This window comes from Lagopus leucura, unplaced genomic scaffold (assembly GCF_019238085.1).
Source record: "Lagopus leucura isolate 7727_CA_CO unplaced genomic scaffold, USGS_WTPT01 Super-Scaffold_100044, whole genome shotgun sequence".
Classification (NCBI taxonomy): domain Eukaryota; kingdom Metazoa; phylum Chordata; class Aves; order Galliformes; family Phasianidae; genus Lagopus; species Lagopus leucura.
This window is the reverse complement of record NW_024962291.1, coordinates 2,701,591-2,720,955: the sequence shown is the minus strand read 5'-3', so window position 1 is coordinate 2,720,955 and position 19,365 is coordinate 2,701,591. Positions and strand designations below refer to the sequence as shown.

The 19,365-nt window shown below is 49.7% G+C and overlaps 2 protein-coding genes across 3 annotated transcripts in view; both read right to left on the bottom strand.

Annotated features, from left to right (window-relative positions):
* The window catches only part of LSP1 (lymphocyte specific protein 1), a 39,121-nt gene extending 26,985 nt beyond the window's left edge, over positions 1-12,136 (bottom strand). The window contains exon 1 of one of the 2 annotated variants that reach the window (XM_042884462.1): positions 11,968-12,136. In XM_042884462.1, coding sequence (XP_042740396.1) covers positions 11,968-12,047 — 80 coding nt within the window. In that variant the 5' untranslated portion in view covers positions 12,048-12,136. Of the gene's footprint in view, positions 1-2,300; positions 2,413-11,967 lie in introns of those variants that run through there. The other variant, XM_042884463.1, reaches the window with a different exon arrangement.
* Positions 12,137-13,651: 1,515 nt separating this feature from the next.
* Positions 13,652-18,027, bottom strand: TNNI2 (troponin I2, fast skeletal type). Its single transcript, XM_042884464.1, has 8 exons — positions 17,929-18,027; positions 16,318-16,347; positions 16,146-16,152; positions 15,500-15,541; positions 15,059-15,187; positions 14,564-14,653; positions 14,277-14,453; positions 13,652-13,942 (listed from the first exon to the last, which is right to left on the bottom strand). The coding sequence occupies exons 2-8, from the start codon at positions 16,323-16,325 to the stop codon at positions 13,844-13,846; spliced, it is 552 nt and encodes a 183-aa protein (XP_042740398.1). The 5' UTR covers positions 16,326-16,347; positions 17,929-18,027; the 3' UTR covers positions 13,652-13,843.
* Between the last annotated feature and the right edge of the window lie 1,338 nt (positions 18,028-19,365).

The following is a 19,365-nucleotide window of genomic DNA, read 5'->3' as shown; positions in this document are numbered from 1 at the left end:
TGAGAGATATCCTGGCTAGCTCCAGGAGACGTCACACAGTAACAGAGAGGGAAGCAGAACACAGAGGTGGGCAAAACCCCAGGTCCACATCACACTAAGTACACATCCACCCACAAACTACGTGGCAGTGGGATGGAGCCCATGGAGGGAGCAGCATCCAGGCTCTATCACCCAGTTTCGGGGAGTGGCACAGCCGCCGCTGCTGTGGATTTACAAAGAGGCTGATTTGCGGGTTAATTAACCAGCCATCTTCTTTTGTGAAACACTCAAGGCTGGATAAATAGAGGGAGAGTAGAATTCCAGCAGGAGCTGATAATGAACTGAATGAATCGACATGGCAGGCGCTGGATCCCTATCTTATTTATAGGAATTCATTAGGAGGATAAGGGGAGAACAGATCGAGATAACAAGATAGGGAGGCTCATGTTTGGGGAGGACTTCAAAAACACGAACTCTTGGGGGACCGTGAGGGTTTGCTGCTGTTACTTCCTACAAAGAGACAAATATTTCCCCAGGGACATCCTGATAGGAAGACTGTGCCCACAGAGGGATGTGGGGGGAGAAGAACGAGTGAGGCAGATAACACTGACAGACTCTGTGGCTCCCTTGAAGCAATGCAGAGGGCACATCCTTCTGCTTTTTGCTGAGCAAAGCACAAGCCAACAAGTTACTCTGCCAAGGATGCTGTGGAGCATCACAGCAGGCTCAAGAGGGACCACTACACTTTGCATCAAGGAGCAGGAGGGTATGTCTGGCATCACGCTGGAACCCCCAATGCTTTACAGATGTGGCTCCAAACAGCCATCTTCGCTCTTGTTTCTGTGTCAGCTCTGTACTCATGCACGTCAGAAGAGACTAAAACCTGTGCAGTGTAACTGCTCTGCCTGCAGTCACCTTAGGATAGATGAAAGCAGAGTGGAAGCTTAGCACTCTTCACAGCTCTGTGTCTTGAAGCCAGAAGCCTCGAGGCATTCACGAACTGAAGGAACTTGCACCTTGCTGCAAGGCTTAAGAAGGAGGAAACAACTGCAAAAGAGGCTGTGCTTGGAAAGGAAACTGCCTGCTCTCCTATTCATTCCTGTGAGCATTAGTGGGGTTATTTGGATGTAAAGAGTGGATTAAATCCCTTGCACATCTTCGCACCCTCCTTCCTCCATAGAGGGAGGGAGGCACTGAAGCTGGAGAACACAGCACCAATGTCAGATCTCAGCCCAGTGAAGAGCTAAAAGCCATGATCAGGACAAACGTCATCACAAAGTTCCCCTGGTAGAAGCCAATGTGAGTTTATGGGATGCCAAAAGTCCCAAGCTGAAGGAGGAGGAACTTGGGGACACCGTTCAAGAGAGGAAAACACCTCTGGCTCGGGTTGAGCCAGTTCTGGACTCCCTTTGTGTGCACAAGGTGTGTGTGCTTCCCCTCAGCCCGCTCATTTCCCACCTCATAGAGCTTCCATGCCACTGCCCCATGGCCAGGGGGCAGAGATGATGTGACTGTAGGAGCCCATGTCCCTTTCACAGCACAAAGTTCATTTGAGAGGCGAGGTGTAGAGCCTGCATTATTGGCTGGGGGGAGAAGCATGTCCAAATAACCCCACCCTGGCATCTCCCTTTGCCTGCTGGAGCCCAGCGGCACAGGGCAGCCCAGAGATGCCCAACACACCATGTTCACCCTGCGCTTTCTTGTTCTGCATTCCCCTGTCTCAGGAGCTCAGTTAAACACACTGAGGTGAGCAGTCCAGCTGAGAACAGAGAAAAGAACAAACCCTGCCAGCACCAGCTGCTAGAGGAGTGTCCTGGGATTATTTCCAGTCAAATAGCAGTGAGTGCACAGATGGAACCCCAGTGCCAGCACACATCCTCCTGGGCTCAGCCTGGGCTGTAGGTGGGAACAGACCGCACAGCTTACCGCTGCCTCACACTCCGGCAATTGTAGGTGGAAAGGAAGGGTCAGAGCGCTGCTGGGATGCACTGCATCAGCCGAGCACCACCAGCTCACAGAATTACAAATGCACATCAGCTCAAGCACAGCACACATTTCAGGGGGGAAAAAGCCCCTCTGTCTCAGGTGAATGTCACGGCACGGTTGCGCTCAGTTATTCCAGTTGCTCTCTCCTGGAAAAGCCATCAGCAAGTTCTGATCTGCTTTTCTCATATCGTTCGGGAGGTGGGGGATCTATTCTCCTTCCTCCCAATTCACGGCGGAGCGGGGTAGGGCAGAAACCCGGCGGATTTCAGGGGACGAGGAGTCGAAACAGAGGCAGAGGGTCGTGTGTCCCCACGCTCCCGTGCCTCGCCACTCACCTGATGAGGTTCTGCAGGCCCTGTTTGCTGGAGTTCCGTCTCAGCACCGCGCTGCTCATGGTGCCGAGCCCGGCGGCCGGCTGCCGGCTCCCGCAGCCGCTCCCTGCCCGCACAGCCGCCCGGCGCCGCGCGTCCCCCCGCCCCGTCTTCAGGAAGTTCTGCAGCTGGTTTCCTTTTGTTTAGGCGAGCCCCCCCTGTTCCACCCCCCTCGTGTCTCCTCAACCTCCACCTCCTCCTCCTCTGCCTGCTGCAAACGTCAGGGAGAGCTCCGGGAGCAGGGCTGGATGCAGGCTGGGTGCTGCCTGTGAGCACAGTACAAAGCCAGCTTTCCTCGGGCTGCTACACGCTCCTCTCCCATCTCTCATTCATCTTCTCCATCTCTTCTCCCTCCCTGCTTCCTCTTTTTCCTTCATCTTTTCCCCCCTCCCCTCCCTTCCTTTTTTTTTTTTTTTTTTCCCTCCACTCCTTCGTTTTTCCCTCCCTCCACCACTGCTTTTTCTATGATAAAAATGAGGAACAAAGCAAGCAGAGGGCTGCAGCCCGGGCTGGCAGCTTGTGTTCAAGCAACCAGCAGTAAATCACTGCTGGTCCATTCACATCAGGAGAAGCCTCGCCTCCCAGCACTCCCTGTGTACCCGGAGACAAACCAAGAGCTGAATTAATGTGAGAGGGCTTTAGTATCCTAGAATCATTTGAGCTGTAAGGGACCATTAAAGGCCATCTGGTCCAACTCCCCTGCAATGAACAGGGACACCTATGCTAGATCAGCTGCTCAGAGCCCTGTCCAGCCTGACCTTGGGGCATTACAATGGATGGGGCATCCACCACCTCTCTGGGCAACCTGCACTGGTGCTTCACTGCTCTGACTTCTTCCTTACATCCGATCTAAATCTTTACTCTTAGTTTGAAACCGTTTCCCCTTGTCCTGTCAGAACAGACTAGGCTAAAGAGTCTGCTCCCTTCCTTCTTACAGCACCCCCACTTTTAGATAATGAAAGGCCACTACTAGGTCTCCCCGGAGCCTTCTGTAGTCCATGCTGAATAACCCCAGCTCTCTCAAGCTGTCTTAGTAGGAGATCATTTTTGTGTCCCTTCTCTGGATGACTCTAACACGTCCACGTCTCTCCTGTACTAAGGGAAAGCTCTTCTTGTGAGATGAGGACAACATCTGGACTTGGGAGCATGCCAATGAGCTGCACCCCACTCCTGTCCCCATAGCCCCCCTCACCTGCTCAAGTGGCTGACTTTCCCATGCCTCAGTTTTCCCAGCTGTCAAACAGAGGGGGAGTAAGAAGTCTGGCTTGTCTTTGGGACACCCTAATATTTCAGGAGACTAAAGAATCATGTGAGTGATAGATGAGGAGCCAACAACACTGCCACTTGTGTTGCTGTGTTGCCAGATGCAGATGATTGCTCTTGCCTTTACACTGCATCATCATGGGATTAGTGTTTGGAAAAATAGATCAGCAAATAAAAATCAAGTCTTTTCCTCTTATTCTGACTTTACAGGGAAAGACCATCCCCTGCACTACACTAAGCTAACAGGTACCTGGACTTGTACAGGTTACTCCAGCCCTACCTTACAACCACACATAAGAATCATGGCTTGGAAAAGACCTCTAAGATCATCTAGTCCAATCACCAACCCATCATCACCATGCCCACTGAGCCACAGTACTCACAGCACAGCCTGCCTTCCTTCCCCTGTGGTAGGTGGGAATACTCATCTGTCTCTGAGATGAGCCACCCTGCTTTCAACCTCACCTTCTTCCTGCTTTCAGCCCTTCTTACCTTATTTACTCATTTCTTTTCAGTCACTTCTGCAGAGCTGCTTCTTGCTGCCTGAAATGGGGAAGTTGCCCATGCAGTACACCCAGACACCTCAATAAAAAGGAAGTGTACCAAGCCCGGATCAGAGGGATATACCTCCCCTTCTCAGCTTCATTTCAAAACAATCTATTCAGTTTTTTGTTTTTTTTTTTTTTGTTTTTTTTTTTTGTTTTTTTTTTTTTTTTTTTTTTTTTTTTTTTTTTTTTTTTTTTTGTTTTGTTTGTTTTTTTTTCTGCAGGTATTTACCAGACTTCCCCTTGGTAGTCATAACAGAACCCTCAAAGCACAGTCTGACTCTGGCCTAGCTCTGTGGGTTCTTCAGATGCTGTCCCACTGTATTTTCTATTTCTAAATTTGGGGCTGGTGAGAAGACAAAATGGATTTACCAAAAAAGGCCTCTGATGTTCAGAAAGAGCATGTCCCAGCCCCACAGGCACTTACAGGAGCAATTAGACTTAGGCAAGTGAACACTCCTTCTAATATCATCACAGTTGACCACACATTTAAAATGAAACACACACCTGCCAGACTTCCTTTATCATAGAATCATTAAGGTCGGAAAAGACCACTAAGATCATCCAGTCCAACCCCACCATGCCTGCTGACCACGTCCCTCAGTGCCACATCTCCACAGTTCTTGAACACCTCCAGGGACAGTGACTCCACCATCTCCCTGGGCAGCCTGTGCCAGCGTCTGATCACTCTTTCTGAGAAGAAATGTTCCCTAATATCCAACCTGATGCAACTTTAGACATTACTTCTTGTCTAGAAAACACCCCCAAACCTGCCTATGATCTGAGACAGCCAAGAAGGCAAGGTGGAAGCATGACCACACTAGAGATGCATGCTTTCAGTGAGCAGTGCAAGGAGACTCAGATGGATGAGTTCAGGATGAAGTACAGTAACACAGAATTCATTCATCTCATTTTTTTTCCCTCCTTTTGGTGCAGTACATGCTAGGAGAACTGACATAAATCCTGCAGCAGAACTGCACCCAATACAGGAACAGAGGTGCCCAGAGCGCCCAGGAACATGCTGCAGGCTACCAGAGAGCCTCCCTGAGATCTCACCAGCAGCTGAGGAAAGGAAGAAGGTGAGAGATCGGCAGGGAGCATGTGGGGCTGGGCTGTTGTGGCAGGAGGAGGCGAGTCCCAGTGAGATAGGGCTGCACCAGTTCCCGTTAATTACACAATCAGTCTGCTATGTAGGACTGATTGCAAAATCAGTTGGAGGCTAATGCGTGATCTAGGGAAGGGAAAAGAAAAACTAGAAGAAAAGACTTTACTGCTAACAGAGAAATACATCCCAACAAGTTTTCCCCAAATGTTCTGTAGGTTCCACAAGATGTACACTTTCACCACTGGCTTCCACTTAGTGCAGCCCAGCTCACTCCATCAACACTCACTTTCAGGCAGCAAAACTCAGAAGCCAAAACAGTCAGAGACAATCCCAAGGAAATGAAGCATCTAGCAGCCAAGAGAAGCAAGTTGTCCCTTTCTTGCATGAGCAGCTACCTGCAAGCTTCAGAAGTGTGTTGTCAAAAGAACAACCACGTCTCAACTGTGTGATTAAGGTGGGGGTGCTTGATTCCTGGGGAAGAAAGAGCAGGATCTGAAAACAGAGAACCCAGCAGCTCTGGTGAGCATCAGAAAATGCCTGGAGTGGAGCAGAGGGATGTACAGCTGTACTCAAGGGACTACCAGAAGGCAGAACAACCAGCTCCTGTAGATGTTCTGAACTTGCAAGCACACTCCCAAGCCAAAGCATGACCCCATGGGTGTTGAAGGAAGTGGATGCTGTGGGTGGTAGCTGTCCCAGCAAGGATATTAGCTTGGCCCACAGGCTCTGAAGATCCAGAAAGTGCTAGGGAAAGGCTCTGGAGATACAAGCATGGCACTGGGCTCACCCTGCAGCACATGGGGCAGCCCCATGCAAGCAAGGGATGTCAGTGGCTGCAGGAGGATTGGCTCACAAGAAGGAGCTCGTAGCACTGTGGGCCAAGTCCAGAGAGTCAACAAATACCATGTCATCGGGCTGAAGCACTTGGCTCAGGAACAACAGTGAGTTTCTTCCTATGACATCCAAAGAGACAGAAGGAGAAGGAGCAGCCCTCACTCCTTACCCCATGGCTGCCTTCTCATCCACATGCAGGATGGAGGAAGGACCCACCCTGTTCTGTCCCCATGGAGCATTTCATGGGCAGACCTTAAAACTAAAATCCCAAGGGTTCTCTTCATCCCATAGGGAGAGAGGAAATGCAAGTCTATGAGTCTGGAGAGAGAAGATGCTTTGCTGCAGTGATGATACAAATCAGAAAAAATGATGAGGGGGCTGAGGGAGAAGGAAGCCAAAGGAAAATAACAGGGAGAAAGAGGCCAACAAAAGAGAAGGGTGTGAGCACAAACTAGGGCAGCCCAGCACCATTAAAACCTGAGGCAGCCAAGTGACTCAGGCAAGCTAGTTCAGCATGTAGAGCCAGCACAGCTCCTGCAGCATGCACCATATCTTTATGCTATGTTAAATAAACAAAACCATTGGGAAAGAGATGGGAAAACAAAACAATAGTGTAAATAAGGCACTCCTGGCCCCTGCAGGTTGGATATTACAGGGCAAGAAAAGAACTTTCAGTCTCCTTGAAGCCAGTGTCGCCACTACAGGATCCATCTCCCCTGCAGGGCCACACAGCAGGACAAAGTTCCAGTCTGGATGAATATGCTATAGACAGCTGCTGCGGAGATCATCCCCTCACTGAGGACACTAGGAAATATCTATAAAAGGCCTTCTTACAGGATCATGTTGTCCTGTTGCTAGCTTTCAATCACAGAGGTGATCCCCGCCTAATCCCTGCTTCGTGCTGCCAGGCTGTTACTCCAGAGGGGGTCAGGGTAGGCTAAGGGATAGGAAGACATCCCTGGGTACCACCTGCCAACTCCACTTCCAAGACGCATCTATTGGGAAGACATATAACCTCAGATGGCCAGCATCCATCCACACTTCCCTTACTGGAACTGGGCAAAAAGATGGGAGCTACAATCCTGTGATTCTGTGATAGAGAAAAGTGGCATGATGTGGCGTATCCAAAAAGCCTGAAGCCTAATATTTGACTCTACAAAGATGAGCATAGTCTTTACTTGCCCAAAGTCAGCCCTCATAGCAAGTTGAGAGAAGCCTTCCTGTCTAGCATCAAGAGGCATGGAGCAAGGTAGGCACACGGGGCACCTGGAGCTGAATGAAGGACCGTGTCAACTGGAATAGGAAATGGGAGACAAATGCCATCCCAAGAAATCATAGGAACACCCAGGTTGGACAAGATCTAAGATCATCCAGTCCAACCATCCATCTACCACCAATATTTCCCCACTAATTCCTGTCCCTTAGTACAATGTCTAAGTGTTTCTTGAATACATGCAGGGACAGTGACTCAACCACTTCCCTGAGCAGCTTGTTCCAGTTCCTAACCACTCTTTTGGAGAAAATTTTTTTCCTAATATCCAACCTGAACTTCCCCTGGCACAACCTGAAGCACTACCAGAGCAGGGGAGAACAAACTGAATATCCCAACAGTCTTTCCTTGGAGCATACTGCTGTCAGCTCCTGTTACGTGGAGGTGAGTGTCAACTGAAAGAGGCACTGATTTTGAGAGTGTTTCAATAATTGGTACAATTCATGTTATAAATTTTATTAGGGATTAGGAACTTGCGCTTCACAAATGGATGGTAGTGTGATTGCTTAGAATAGGTCAATAGTTCAGCTTTTTTTTAAATGCTAATGGCTCTAGAGCAACATTTCTCTGGAAAGGAAACTGCTTTTGGAGCAGAAAAGGCACATGCATGCGCATGCACAGGGGAAGAGTTCATATTTTCCATCCCATCTGGCAGGGACTTGATAAAACGAATTGCACATACTGTCTATTTAGCAGAAGCAAGCAACAGATACCTAGAGCTAGGAGAGGGGCTGCTTGCTAATGCAGAAAAAATCCCTCACAAAGGATCCGCTTGCAAAATGAGCTTGTAAGGGAAAGAACCAAAGACCTCCAGCTGATGCAAACTGGCACAGCTTTATTGCAGACAGTGGGATGGCGCTGATTTGCACTAACAAAAACATTCGGGCCTATACTTCCATGTGATAAGAAATCTGAATAAATTCAGCTCCAAACGAAGCAAGCTCTGCACATCTCAAAGCAGGTGCTCCCATGTGGCTCCAATCTTTCAGCCCCCTGGTGCAAGTGAGTCACCGATCACACCAATAATAGAAGAGCTCTGACTCTATTTCCATCCATTAATAAATTCAGTGGGGTGTGCCCATCTGTTTTTCATCTTTGCCCATGTAGTCCCTGGACAGTCATCTCACACTGCTCCTTCGAAGTAGGGAAAATCCTGGGTGCTGCCAGCTGCCCTGCCCACACACCGCCCTGCAAAGCCCCAAGGAATCCCTCTGCAGACCTGCCCATGAAAAAGACAACTCTGAGCGCCGAAACCTGGGATTAAGACGCTTCAGCAGCTTCCTCACACATCTGGTACGCGTTAGGAGGAATACACTGGCAGGGAAAATGCACTCAGGCTCCAAGCAGGGCTGGTTAACCCTTTGGTGACTGCATCTCCATGGAGCACCCACAGAGCATGGGAGTTGAGAAACACCTGCTAGTAACCAGGAGAGCTCAACTCAGATCTCAGCAGTGGTTTTGGGAGCTCAGAGCAATTCTGTTGCCTAAACATAGGTGTCAAGTGTCGTTGGAGATATGCAAGCCCTGTCAGGTGTCCCAGTAAAGGATTACCCATACCTGTTGACTGGCACAGTACAAATCCCATGGCTAAGGTGTTTCTTTCCCTTCATAAAGATGTCAACCTTGGTTCCCTGACCTTACAGTAAAGATAACCTTCCTCTTCGCACTGTGTGCCATATGTATAGACTGCCAACTGATGATAGGTGATAGGGATGATGGGTGCAAGGCTGGGATGTTGGAGGGGTTTGGTGTCCCACCAACCAGAAGTCTCATCCCATCACAACAGTGGGTTTTGGCGAAGCCTCTTCCTGGCATTCTCTGGGTCTCCAGCTCTCCCAACCCAGCCTTCCCCCACTTTGCCTTCACACTCAGTTCCACAATAAGCTCTCCCCATAATCCACAGAGAAGGGAATCCCACAGGCTTCAGAGCCAGATTCCAACTCAGAACGTTTTAAAACAACCTGCTGGAAAAACTCTCACTTTTTTCCCCCCTTTTCTACAGCCTTCCAGCCAGCACAGTCTTGTGCAATTAAAAATTTCAAATAAGATCTCCAGGGCAATCACCTACTTAACTAGTACACCAAACCTACGGCTTTACATGGCAATCCAGGCTCAGAGGCAAGCTTTCCTGAAAGTAGAAAGGGGCAGTAAAGGCACCTGATATGTCCCTATAATTAGAGGCAGCTCTTTATCCCTAACAACCCAGCCAGAGCACCTATATCCAATGTGGAAATGCTGAACTGCATTGCCCAGTTTCATGGAATTTTCCAGCTGAACTCTGCTGGCCCTCCTTTGTTTGTTCTACTCCTTTTCACACCAATGCACCCAGCTGGGTCAGACTTGGACCAGTTACTCCCAAGCAGGGATCAGCCATCCTTCCCTGAAGGAATCCAGTGTGCTGAGGACTTTCCCCATATCAGTTTTCCTGGCCAACCTGCTTACAGCTATGGGTATACTTAGCAACAAGAGTCATCTTAGCAAGGGCTCTTGAGGCTCCTCCTATGATCCAGAGAATTTGAGACAGCTGGGGCAAGGAAAAGCCTGAGGCTGCTGGCACAGCATCATCCTTCCCTTTCTGCTGACCATACATGGGCTGCTGAGGGCTTCCTGCAGCCCCAGCAAGAGGGAAACAGGGGAATTTAGGAGGTGATCTCTCATCTCACAGCCTGTAGCCCCACAGCAAAGCCTGCTTGTGAGCCATGCTCCAGTGGGATGTCCTGCAAGGCATCAGGTTCACACTGTTCAGTCTTCCCATAGAGAGATGGCAGCTCATGGAAGAGCATAACCCTAGTTTGCAAGGAGCTTTTGCCTAAAGTGAAGAGATCAGGAAGCTGATCTAGCCTCGGGTGAGAAAGGTAGCCCTAAGCAGCACACAAACACTTCCTCCCTTCATTTTGTGAGTGGAAATCATGAGAACCTAGCAACATTTAATTGCAACCAAAAGCAGGAGAAGTTCAGAGCTGCATAGGAAACCATTTCACAAATCAGGAAGGATGTCAATTCTCTGTTTTCCAAACCAAACATTACTTTGCTCTCTATTTTTTCCCCCATCATATTTAGTTTTTTTTTTTCATTTAAATTCAGCTGAAAAAGAAAGGTCTGCACCACACTTTGATCAACACTCACAAACACAACTTTGCAGCAAGTTTAATAAAATTTCACTATTTTCAAAGAACAGATAACTTCCTACCTTATTTACAGGAAACTCCAGCAGGAAACAGAGAAAGGACAAAGTTGACCTTACCTTAGCAACTGATGATGCTGCATGGCCCCACCTGAGCCAACATAACACAAATGAAGGCTTGGCTGTCCCAGATACCCCAACAACTGCTCCATCCTCCTGCTGGGTGTACAGAGCACTGCCTGGGATTGCATATGCCATGCTGAACCATCACCCCACTCCCCCAGCAGCAAACCCTTTTTATTTCTGCAGGCAGCTGAGCTTGCTGAGGCTTTGCACCTTTTGATGCTTCCAGTCAAGGCTTCAGCCAAGCCCAATTGCTGTCAAGTGTCAGCCAAAACACTGCAATCATTAGTGATGGGAGATGACACACCTTTCTCCTCTTACTGTCACTCAGAGGGTGTTTTTCTGTCAACGTGAAGTGTGCTGCCTTTGGGATAAATGTTAATATGAGCTTTGAAGCTGGATGAGAAAACCAGACAACCCCCCAAGCTCCATGGATGCTCAGACTAAACCCAGCGAGTCCCAGTCTGAATTCTTTTGTGTGATTTTCAGCCCATCTTATCTCTGCCTCCTTTATTAGGGGCAGCTGTAATTTGGTCTCTGCTGCTACTCTTTTCCCTTTTAACCTCCATGAAAAGCTGTCCATTGTAGAGCAAATTGATAAAGGAACAAAGCAGATCAGGGGAAGAGAGAGAGGTGTAAACTGACAAAAGACAGCAGACTGAAAAATGTTCTAGTTAATTCAGCTTACAGGAATAGTCAACACAAAAGGAAATCAGACCCCCAGAGAAGCATCATCTCTCCACCCCATCCCATAGCTGCATCCAGTGTCACAAGTCATAGAAACATTTGAGTTGGAAGGGACCCTTAAAGGTCATTTGGTTCAACTCCCCTACAATGAACAGGGATGCCTACAGCTACATCAGGTTGTTCAGAACCATGTTCAGCCTGACCTTGAGTGTCTCCAAGGACGTGCCCAGCGAAGACAGCCGAGCCATAGCAGACAGCAGGTAAAAGCAAGAGGGGCTTGGGTCAACTTCCCACTTTCAACTTCCTTCCTGCAAAAGCACTCCACTCATGTGCACACAGTGAGAGCAGCAGGGTTTGTCCCCACCTCATCTTAAAGATAGGTTTCAACAGCAAAGCACTAAGGCAGTTCTGAGTTTCATAGCCAGACCCCTAGCTAACCTTACATGTGGTGGTGGCCAGGTTTTCCATTGGATCAACATCCCATTGGCCTTGAAGTTCAATGGAGATAGGACCTAGGAGATGCCCAAATCTCGCCCTATCTGGAAGGCCTCTCCAAAAGCATCTGGCCACCTTTATGTCCCATGGATCCTCTTCATTTCAGCCCCACAGACTTCCTCCCCCACCAACAAACCCAGCTCCCATCCTCCCAGATTCACAGATGTTGGGCTCCCCAGCTTCACCTCTCGCTCTCCTGGAAGGATTCATCTCCTGCTTGATCTGTGCCTCCTGCAGCCTCCTGGCACTCCTCAGGGTCCGACATATCCCCTCCTGGCTGGCACAAAGGAATGATGCAAGAGGGTTCTGCCGCTGCTGCTTTGCTCTTCCTGCACTCAGCAGAAGTGAGCTGTGCCGGAAACTTTGTGGGCTGAGGGTTCAGGGGGGATGGGAGAGGAGCAGAGGGAATGCAAATTATTATTTTTTTTTAACAACCGTTTGGATTACTTTAAGGTTTTGCATGTCAGAAGCTTCGAAAGTGGGAAGTGTTAAGCTAAGATGAAGGGACAGCGGGGTGCATGGTCATCCTCCCCCAACTCCCCACAGCAGTAAGAAGGGCAGCCCATCACTCTCCAGAGCCACTCATGGTTCAGGCACGGCCAATTTGGGGTAATACTGCAGCCTTAAACTGCAGCACCCTACAGTGAATTGGGCACCATCACCACAGGCATGAAGGTAGTCTTGGTCACACACCTCTCAAAATAACAACCCACTCTGCTTCGGGCACTCAGCATATGCTGCCCCTGCCTCTGGAGATCCCCAACCTCTGGATATAGTTGTTGTGCACTGTCAGCATACTCTGTGTCCCCCCTGTGCCCCGGCTGAAAGCTTCTACCTTTCAGCTATCACCTTTTACATCATGTTCTAGAACATTCCTTCCCTGCTCCAGGTACTGGAACAGGCTGCCCAGGGAGGTGGTAGCTTTGAAGCTGTCACTGTCCCTGGAGGTATTCAAGAAAAGGGTAAGTGCTACACTGAGTGATGTGGCTTAGTGGGCATGGCGGGGATGGGTTGGTGGTTGGACTAGATGATTTTAGTAGTCCTTCCCCTCATCTTCTTCTGCCATCAAGTGTGGAGGACCAGTGGAATTTCCCAGGGCTTGAACTCACCTTTATCTACAGGGAAGCAGAGCCCAAACACCCTATTCATAGACACAAGAAGTAAAGCCCTGTAAGACCCCTTCAGCTCCTGGCAGAGGCAGTCTGTCTATCCCCAGCTCTGGAGCTGGGCTGCATGAGATGCTGTGTACCTCAAGATAGGGTGCAGAGCTTGTTGGCCCAGGAAAGGTGCCCAGGGAAGTGGTTTGGATGGGGACAGCTTCTGGAGACTGCTCAGACTGTGACCTTTCAGCAGGTCTCAATCCAGAGAGAGAAGGAAGAAAGGTGCTCCTTGCTCTGAGCCAGATGAAGGACGTGGAGAGGAGACACAGCACAGCATCACGTGCACAAAGTCTGATGCAAAGATAAATTGGAGCCACCTCCTGACCCACAGACTCCCCCTCAGAAAAGAAGCAGAAGCAGGAGGAGGTGTGGCACTGTGGCATGATCTCACCCATTTCCTTCCTCTGGCAGATGGTTCCTCACCATCCCCCAGTCTCCATCCCTCCCTTCTGTCTGCCCTGGTAGCTTCTGAAGGGAAGCTCCTAAAATGGGAGACATGAGGGCAGGCTATGAGTTAGAGAATGGATCTCCAGCTTAGAAGAGAGGCCTTTCTACCCTATGACAAGATAGAGGCCAAGAGAGAGGGAGGTCGGGGAACCCCCTGTGCTGCTGACCATCAAGTCAAGCAGCCTGTCAATGAGGTCAGGGTGTCCTCAGTGTGTTCCCACAACCATAAGCATCCTCAGTCCCACCACGGCAGGCCACATCGCCCTCTCCCATGAAAGCTTTATTTACACTGCTGCTTCCAGACTGCAGCTCTTCACAAAATCAGAGAAACAGCACCCAGTCAGTGGGTTCAATGCATGGTGAGGACACGTTGAGGTTCAAGGCAGTGAGGCTGTGGCCATGCTCAGGAGGGGATGGAAGAGGGTGGCAATGGGAAAAGTGGAGAGACCAGTGCTTAGGACTCGCCAGCCTCAAACATCTTCTTCCTGCCCTCCATGCCAGATTTCTCCTCAATGTTCTTCCTCCAGTCACCCACATCACGAAGGTCCTTCTCCTGCAGAAGGGAGAATTGTGCATGAAGAGGTGGACCCATGGGGTAACGACTGACCCAAACAGTGCCCTTTCACCCATCCACCCATGGGAACCTCACCACAAGTGCTCAACATTTCACCTCCCCTGGAAAACTTAGCTAAAGACTCCCAATTCCACCCCTGCTGTGTGTATTTCAAGGCTGGACTCCGTGTTTACAACCGCATGGGAGTTGGAGGAGGGAACATGGAGCAGGAAGGACATTACTGAGATAAGCTCACGCTCTGCCAGTCTATCCTGCAGAGAGATGTCATCCCCAAAAGTCGGGAGCTTATGCCTTAATGGGAGTGGAATGGTACCTTCTCCGTGTCCTCCTTCTTGACTTGCTTCAGGTTGGCCCGGAGGTCCATGTTGACCTTGTGCTTGGATCCCAGCAGGGCACGCAGCATGGCATCAGCAGACATGCGCACCCGGCGCAGGGGTGGCCTCTTGAACTTGCCCCTCAGGTCAAACAGCTTCTGGTTCAGGTCCTCCAGCTGTGGGGAAGAGAGAAGTGGGCAGAAAGAGCAGAGCATGAGTTTTGTGAGACAGACCATGCACCTGGAGAGGAATGAAGGATGAGCCGGATGCTCCAGTGGATGCTCACCTCCTTGTTTGTCTTCTGTAGCCTCACCTCTGTGTCATACCTTTCCTCATCCACTGAATCTATCTTGGCATGAAGCTTTTTGCATAGTTCCTGGGAGGAAAAGTAGACAGATGTTGAGTAATAGAGCATGCCATGCAATTCCTCTCTCCTGACCACTTCCTTCTCCTCTGTCTCTGAAAGACTCCTCTACCTCTGTCTCCCAAAGACTAAAAAAGGAGCAAACCACCACTCAATACCAACCAATTCCAGATGATGAAAGGTATTTTGCAACCCAGCTTCTGGTCTTTGATCAACCACCTTCACACAAGTGCTGCCCTCATGTCCTTGTACTGGCATCCACCACCCAACACATCCCAGAGATGCCAATCCCTGTCACTCCACAGTGAAGGGAGGCTCCCAGGGATGGGAAACGGTCAAGATGGGAAGGACAATCTAAATGCAGCAGTCTGTGGGGTGGAGCCCTATACTTTCTGAAATGGAGAAAGGAGTCTTTACCTGAAGTTCCTGCATGGATCCTGGGAGGGACAGAGGAGGGCAATGCTCCGCCAGGTAGTTTTGTTTTTCCACTTCTTTAGCAGCTGCTTCCTTTTCTATTTCAGTGACAGCAAGCTGGAGCATAGCACTCTGGAAAGCAGCAGGAGGGAGATCAACATGGGTTTTGGGCAAAGGAGAAGAACAGGATGGGAGCTCTCCATGTCCAAAATACCAGCATCTCTGAGCAAAGGGGACTCATGGGGACTTCTGGGAAACTCAGGATGATGCTGACCCCAGCCTCCCCCCACACCAGAGTCTTGCTGCATGACCTGGTAAGGTGCAGAAAAGGGTATGGGGAGCTCCACATTGTGCATCATGTTCTTTCCCAGGCAGGAAAGTGCCAATGGCTGGATGAGAGATGGGTTGGTACACACCTTGCCCAGCCCCAGCAGTGCCACGTACCTTCAGGTGCTGCCGCCGGGCAGTGGCTGCCCTCCTCTTTTTCTGCAGCAGGGAAAAATGAGAACAAGGTAAGTTATGATGCATTCCTTCATCTTTTCCTCTTGCCTACACAATCCCACAGCTCATCACACATTTGGTCCCCAAACCAGCTTCATCTTTGTCTAGCTTAGGGATATCATGCACCATCTTGCTCAGATTCCTCGAGGACTCCAAGCCCAGGGCTTGTTCTCCTTCTGAAAAGTGCTACCTTGTCTCAGAGTGCTTTCCTAGCCTTCCCTGGGTCAGTGCGCTAGTGGACATCCGATGCACCCATTGTATATCAGCACCATAGGTGGGATTTTTTGCATCCCCGCTGCTGACAAATGAGATGCGGCCCAGGAGTTGTTTGGGCAGCGCTTCCCAGCACCATCTCGTGGCCGGCTAGGGAAGCAGGAAAGAGGGAAAGCATTCAAGTGCCAGCAAAGACCCTTCAAAAGGGAATTTTGCTTGTTCTTCCCTTCTTCTCCAGAAGGCATCAGGAAAGCCAGGTCATGGGACATTCTTTCCTCCCACCACTCCACAACCGCTTTTGCTATAGAGGAACTACAAAGCGAGAACCGATGCTATGAGCTCTGTGAAAGGGAAAAGCCCATCAGGACACACTTACCTCGTCACTGTGCAGGGAGAGCAGATGGGCGAGGAAAGGAAAGAAGAGAAAGGGGAGAAGAAGGCAGTTAGCATCCTCATTGGAAACAAGCAGAGGAGTATGTATATAAAAGTTGGCAGCTGAACAAGTTTGAACATCAGCAACATACTGGAGACAGAAAATGGGAACTTACTCAGACATCTTGCTTTAGATGGTTGTGAACCTGCAACAAGAACCAAAATAATTCACAATTATTCGTGCTAGCATTGGCTTTCTTGGGCTTAGGAACAAAGCAAGATTTCCCCAGACACCAAAAAGAGGAACAACAGTTTTGCTTGTATTTCCCAACTTCTTCAAATTTCCATCACAGAGGAAACTGGGCTGCAGTCAGTGGATGAAAGGTAAACATGTGCTAGCTCACAGCCAGACGTGCACTGGGACAAGTGCACGTGGCTGGAAAAAGAGAGATTGTGCCAGTGCTCCCTATAGGCTCGTTTTTAACTTGACTCAACAATATACCACGTTACACAATGAAGTAAGAAGGAGGAAAAAAGCTATTATACATCTGTTGTTCTTTCATACAGTCCTCATGGTATAGGCCTGTAGAAAAATCAACACAAATATTTTAGGCTTCAATCTTGTTGTCTACCAAAGGAGGAAAACTGCACTGACACCTTCATGGATAAGAATCATCCCAAAGACTGGGGAGGCTTCTGGCATAGGGAACAGAGCCAGGCAGTGACCATAGGTGACAAGGATTGCCAGCATGTGTGTGCATTGCATGGGGCAGGGGAGAAAGCTCAGCACAGATAACGAAGCATGGTGCTGAAAGCGATTGGCAAAGGCATGGAGAGATTTCTCAGGGAAAGGTTCCTTTTGATGCCAATTCTTCCCCATAAATGCAGCTTTACTTATCAGAACAGTGTTTCCTGCTCATACCCACTGATGGGTACAGAAAGAGTACTGGCTAAGCCCAAATGAAGCCACTCCCTTATAGAGAAGTGAACTCCCTAATAGACAGCAATCTGCAGACCTGGGAGACAAAATGTTAATGGAGGTCATTGCCCAAGGAGGAGGTAAAGGCTGCTGGGCCAAGCTCCCCGAGGAAACCTTATCCTGGAAAATGTGCGGGCACAACACATTGCTGGGAAGAGCGGGGGGAGCAAAAGTGCTTCTAAAAATGGCTGGGGAGCTGCACAAGGAGCTGCAGCTGTCTCCTCAGATGCAGCCAGGCCCCGTGACTCAGGGAGGTTGGTGAGACGCGAGGCAAAAGCCACCACAGGTGGATGAGGAGCAGGAGCTATTTTTGCTGGCGTTCCCATACGCGTGTACCCGCACTGAAAGCGCAAAGAGCACGGGGAAGCAATGCCAGATCGGCCCCATAGCAAGGTATGGTCAGTAACAGGGACTCCAGCCTTTGAATTATGGAAACTCGGGTGCTGGGGAGGAAGGGGCTGCACGCAGCAGGCAGAGGGAGGGGTGCAGATGGAGAGAGCTGAAGTTGCTACGGTGGAGGATGCTTTTTCCTACTGAGGAGGAGTTACGGAGATGAAGGCAGAGCGCAAAACCAAGTGAGGATGAAACCAAAGGAAAAGAAGGCAGCTGAGAAAGGCAGAGGGAGAGCTCCCGATGCACAGACCCTCTGACCGGCACAGGACAGAGGTGGATTTATCAGCACCCCCATCTCTCCAAGCAGCTCATCTCACCCAGCATTTACCTCCCCAACATTCAGGTGAGCAAATATGCCTCCCTGCCACCCCAGTAAGAGCAAGCTGGTCAGTAAGAGACATGCATAAGGGCTCACCCGAGTCCGGAGAAGGAAAGAGAGCCCCGCTGGCCGGCCAGGACTGACTGGCAAGCCACAAGCAGCTGGCCGGGGAAGGAGGTATAAAAGGGCTTCTCGGGTGGCTCAGCAGAAAATCCACCTTCTCTTTAAGGGCATGGAGACCTTCTCAGACCAATAGTGTGCAAGAGCCCCCATGCACCTCCCTTGGCTGGGGCAGGCCAGGCAGCCCCACAGGAAAGGAGCAGCTCTGCCCTTGGGGAGCGCTGGCTGGAAGGAGCCCGCAGCATACGCATCACCCCACCAACATTCAGCCACCAGCAGCACGTAGGAGAGCCATCCCTGAGCAAGCCATTCAGTGCTAGCATCTTCTTTTAACCTCAGTCACCGCACAGGAAAATATTTGCAGCTCCTCCCCACGTAAAATATTTTAACACTAAATGTTAAGTCTTATTAAGAAAAAACAAAACCACTCAAAGCTGTGGAGCTGCTGCTGGGTAGCCCCACGCTACCAGCAAGTGAGGCAACCCCAAAGGTGCTGAGGTGCACCCCAGATCCACATACCCACGCCACAAGCAAGAGGCGGATAGAAATGGCACTGGAAATATTCACCAGCCTTATCCACAGCAGATGTAGCATGTGTGTGTAGGGGATCCCATGGAGACAAGAGCCCAAACAGCTCTTGCCCTCCTCCCACAGCCCAGGCGCTCCCTCCCCTGTCAGCCAAAGGGTTTTAAGCTGATTCAGATGTGGCTGCGACAAATTTTTCTCTTGGATGTTACAGATAGCAGCAAACATGCTGCTGCAGACTTCCTGTAGCATCATGCACACAGCACAGCAGATACTGTAAAAGAAGACTAAGAGCTCGAGATGGGACTGGTGTCCTGTTTGGGCAAGGCTGGGTCTGCTCAGGATTAGCCACGCTGAAATGTTGCGAGCTAGATGGTTTGGGTAGTGAAATCACCACAACCCCGCTACATCAGGACTCTTGGTTTCACTTCATGGCTTGTAGATGAGAGGTATCACCCTGCAGATCCTCCTAAGTTGCCTGCCTCTCCCAGTTCAAGCCAGTTTCTCAGAAAAATAGACTAAAGTACATTCAGAAACAGACAGCAGCCACCTTCAGCAGCCAGGAACAGCATTCACCCACTGAGGAGAAATTCAGCCACTTTTCTTTCAGTACCAAATCCATAGGCCACATTTGGCTCTAAAGTTAAACCAACTCTTTATTACCCTTTCCAAAGATTCTCCAGTCATTTTCCCCAGCTCTCTACAGAACTACATGCACTGCTGTCCCACTGAGTCCTCCAGATAGCAGCTCTCCTTTCACTTCATTGCTTCAGGTCAGTGCAGAGAGTGGGTTGAAGGAACACAAAGAAAAGTCCCATGAACCAAATGTTGGTTAACAGATTTGTCTGTAAGACACAGGAGTCCTAGAAGGTGAGATGTGGTAATAGG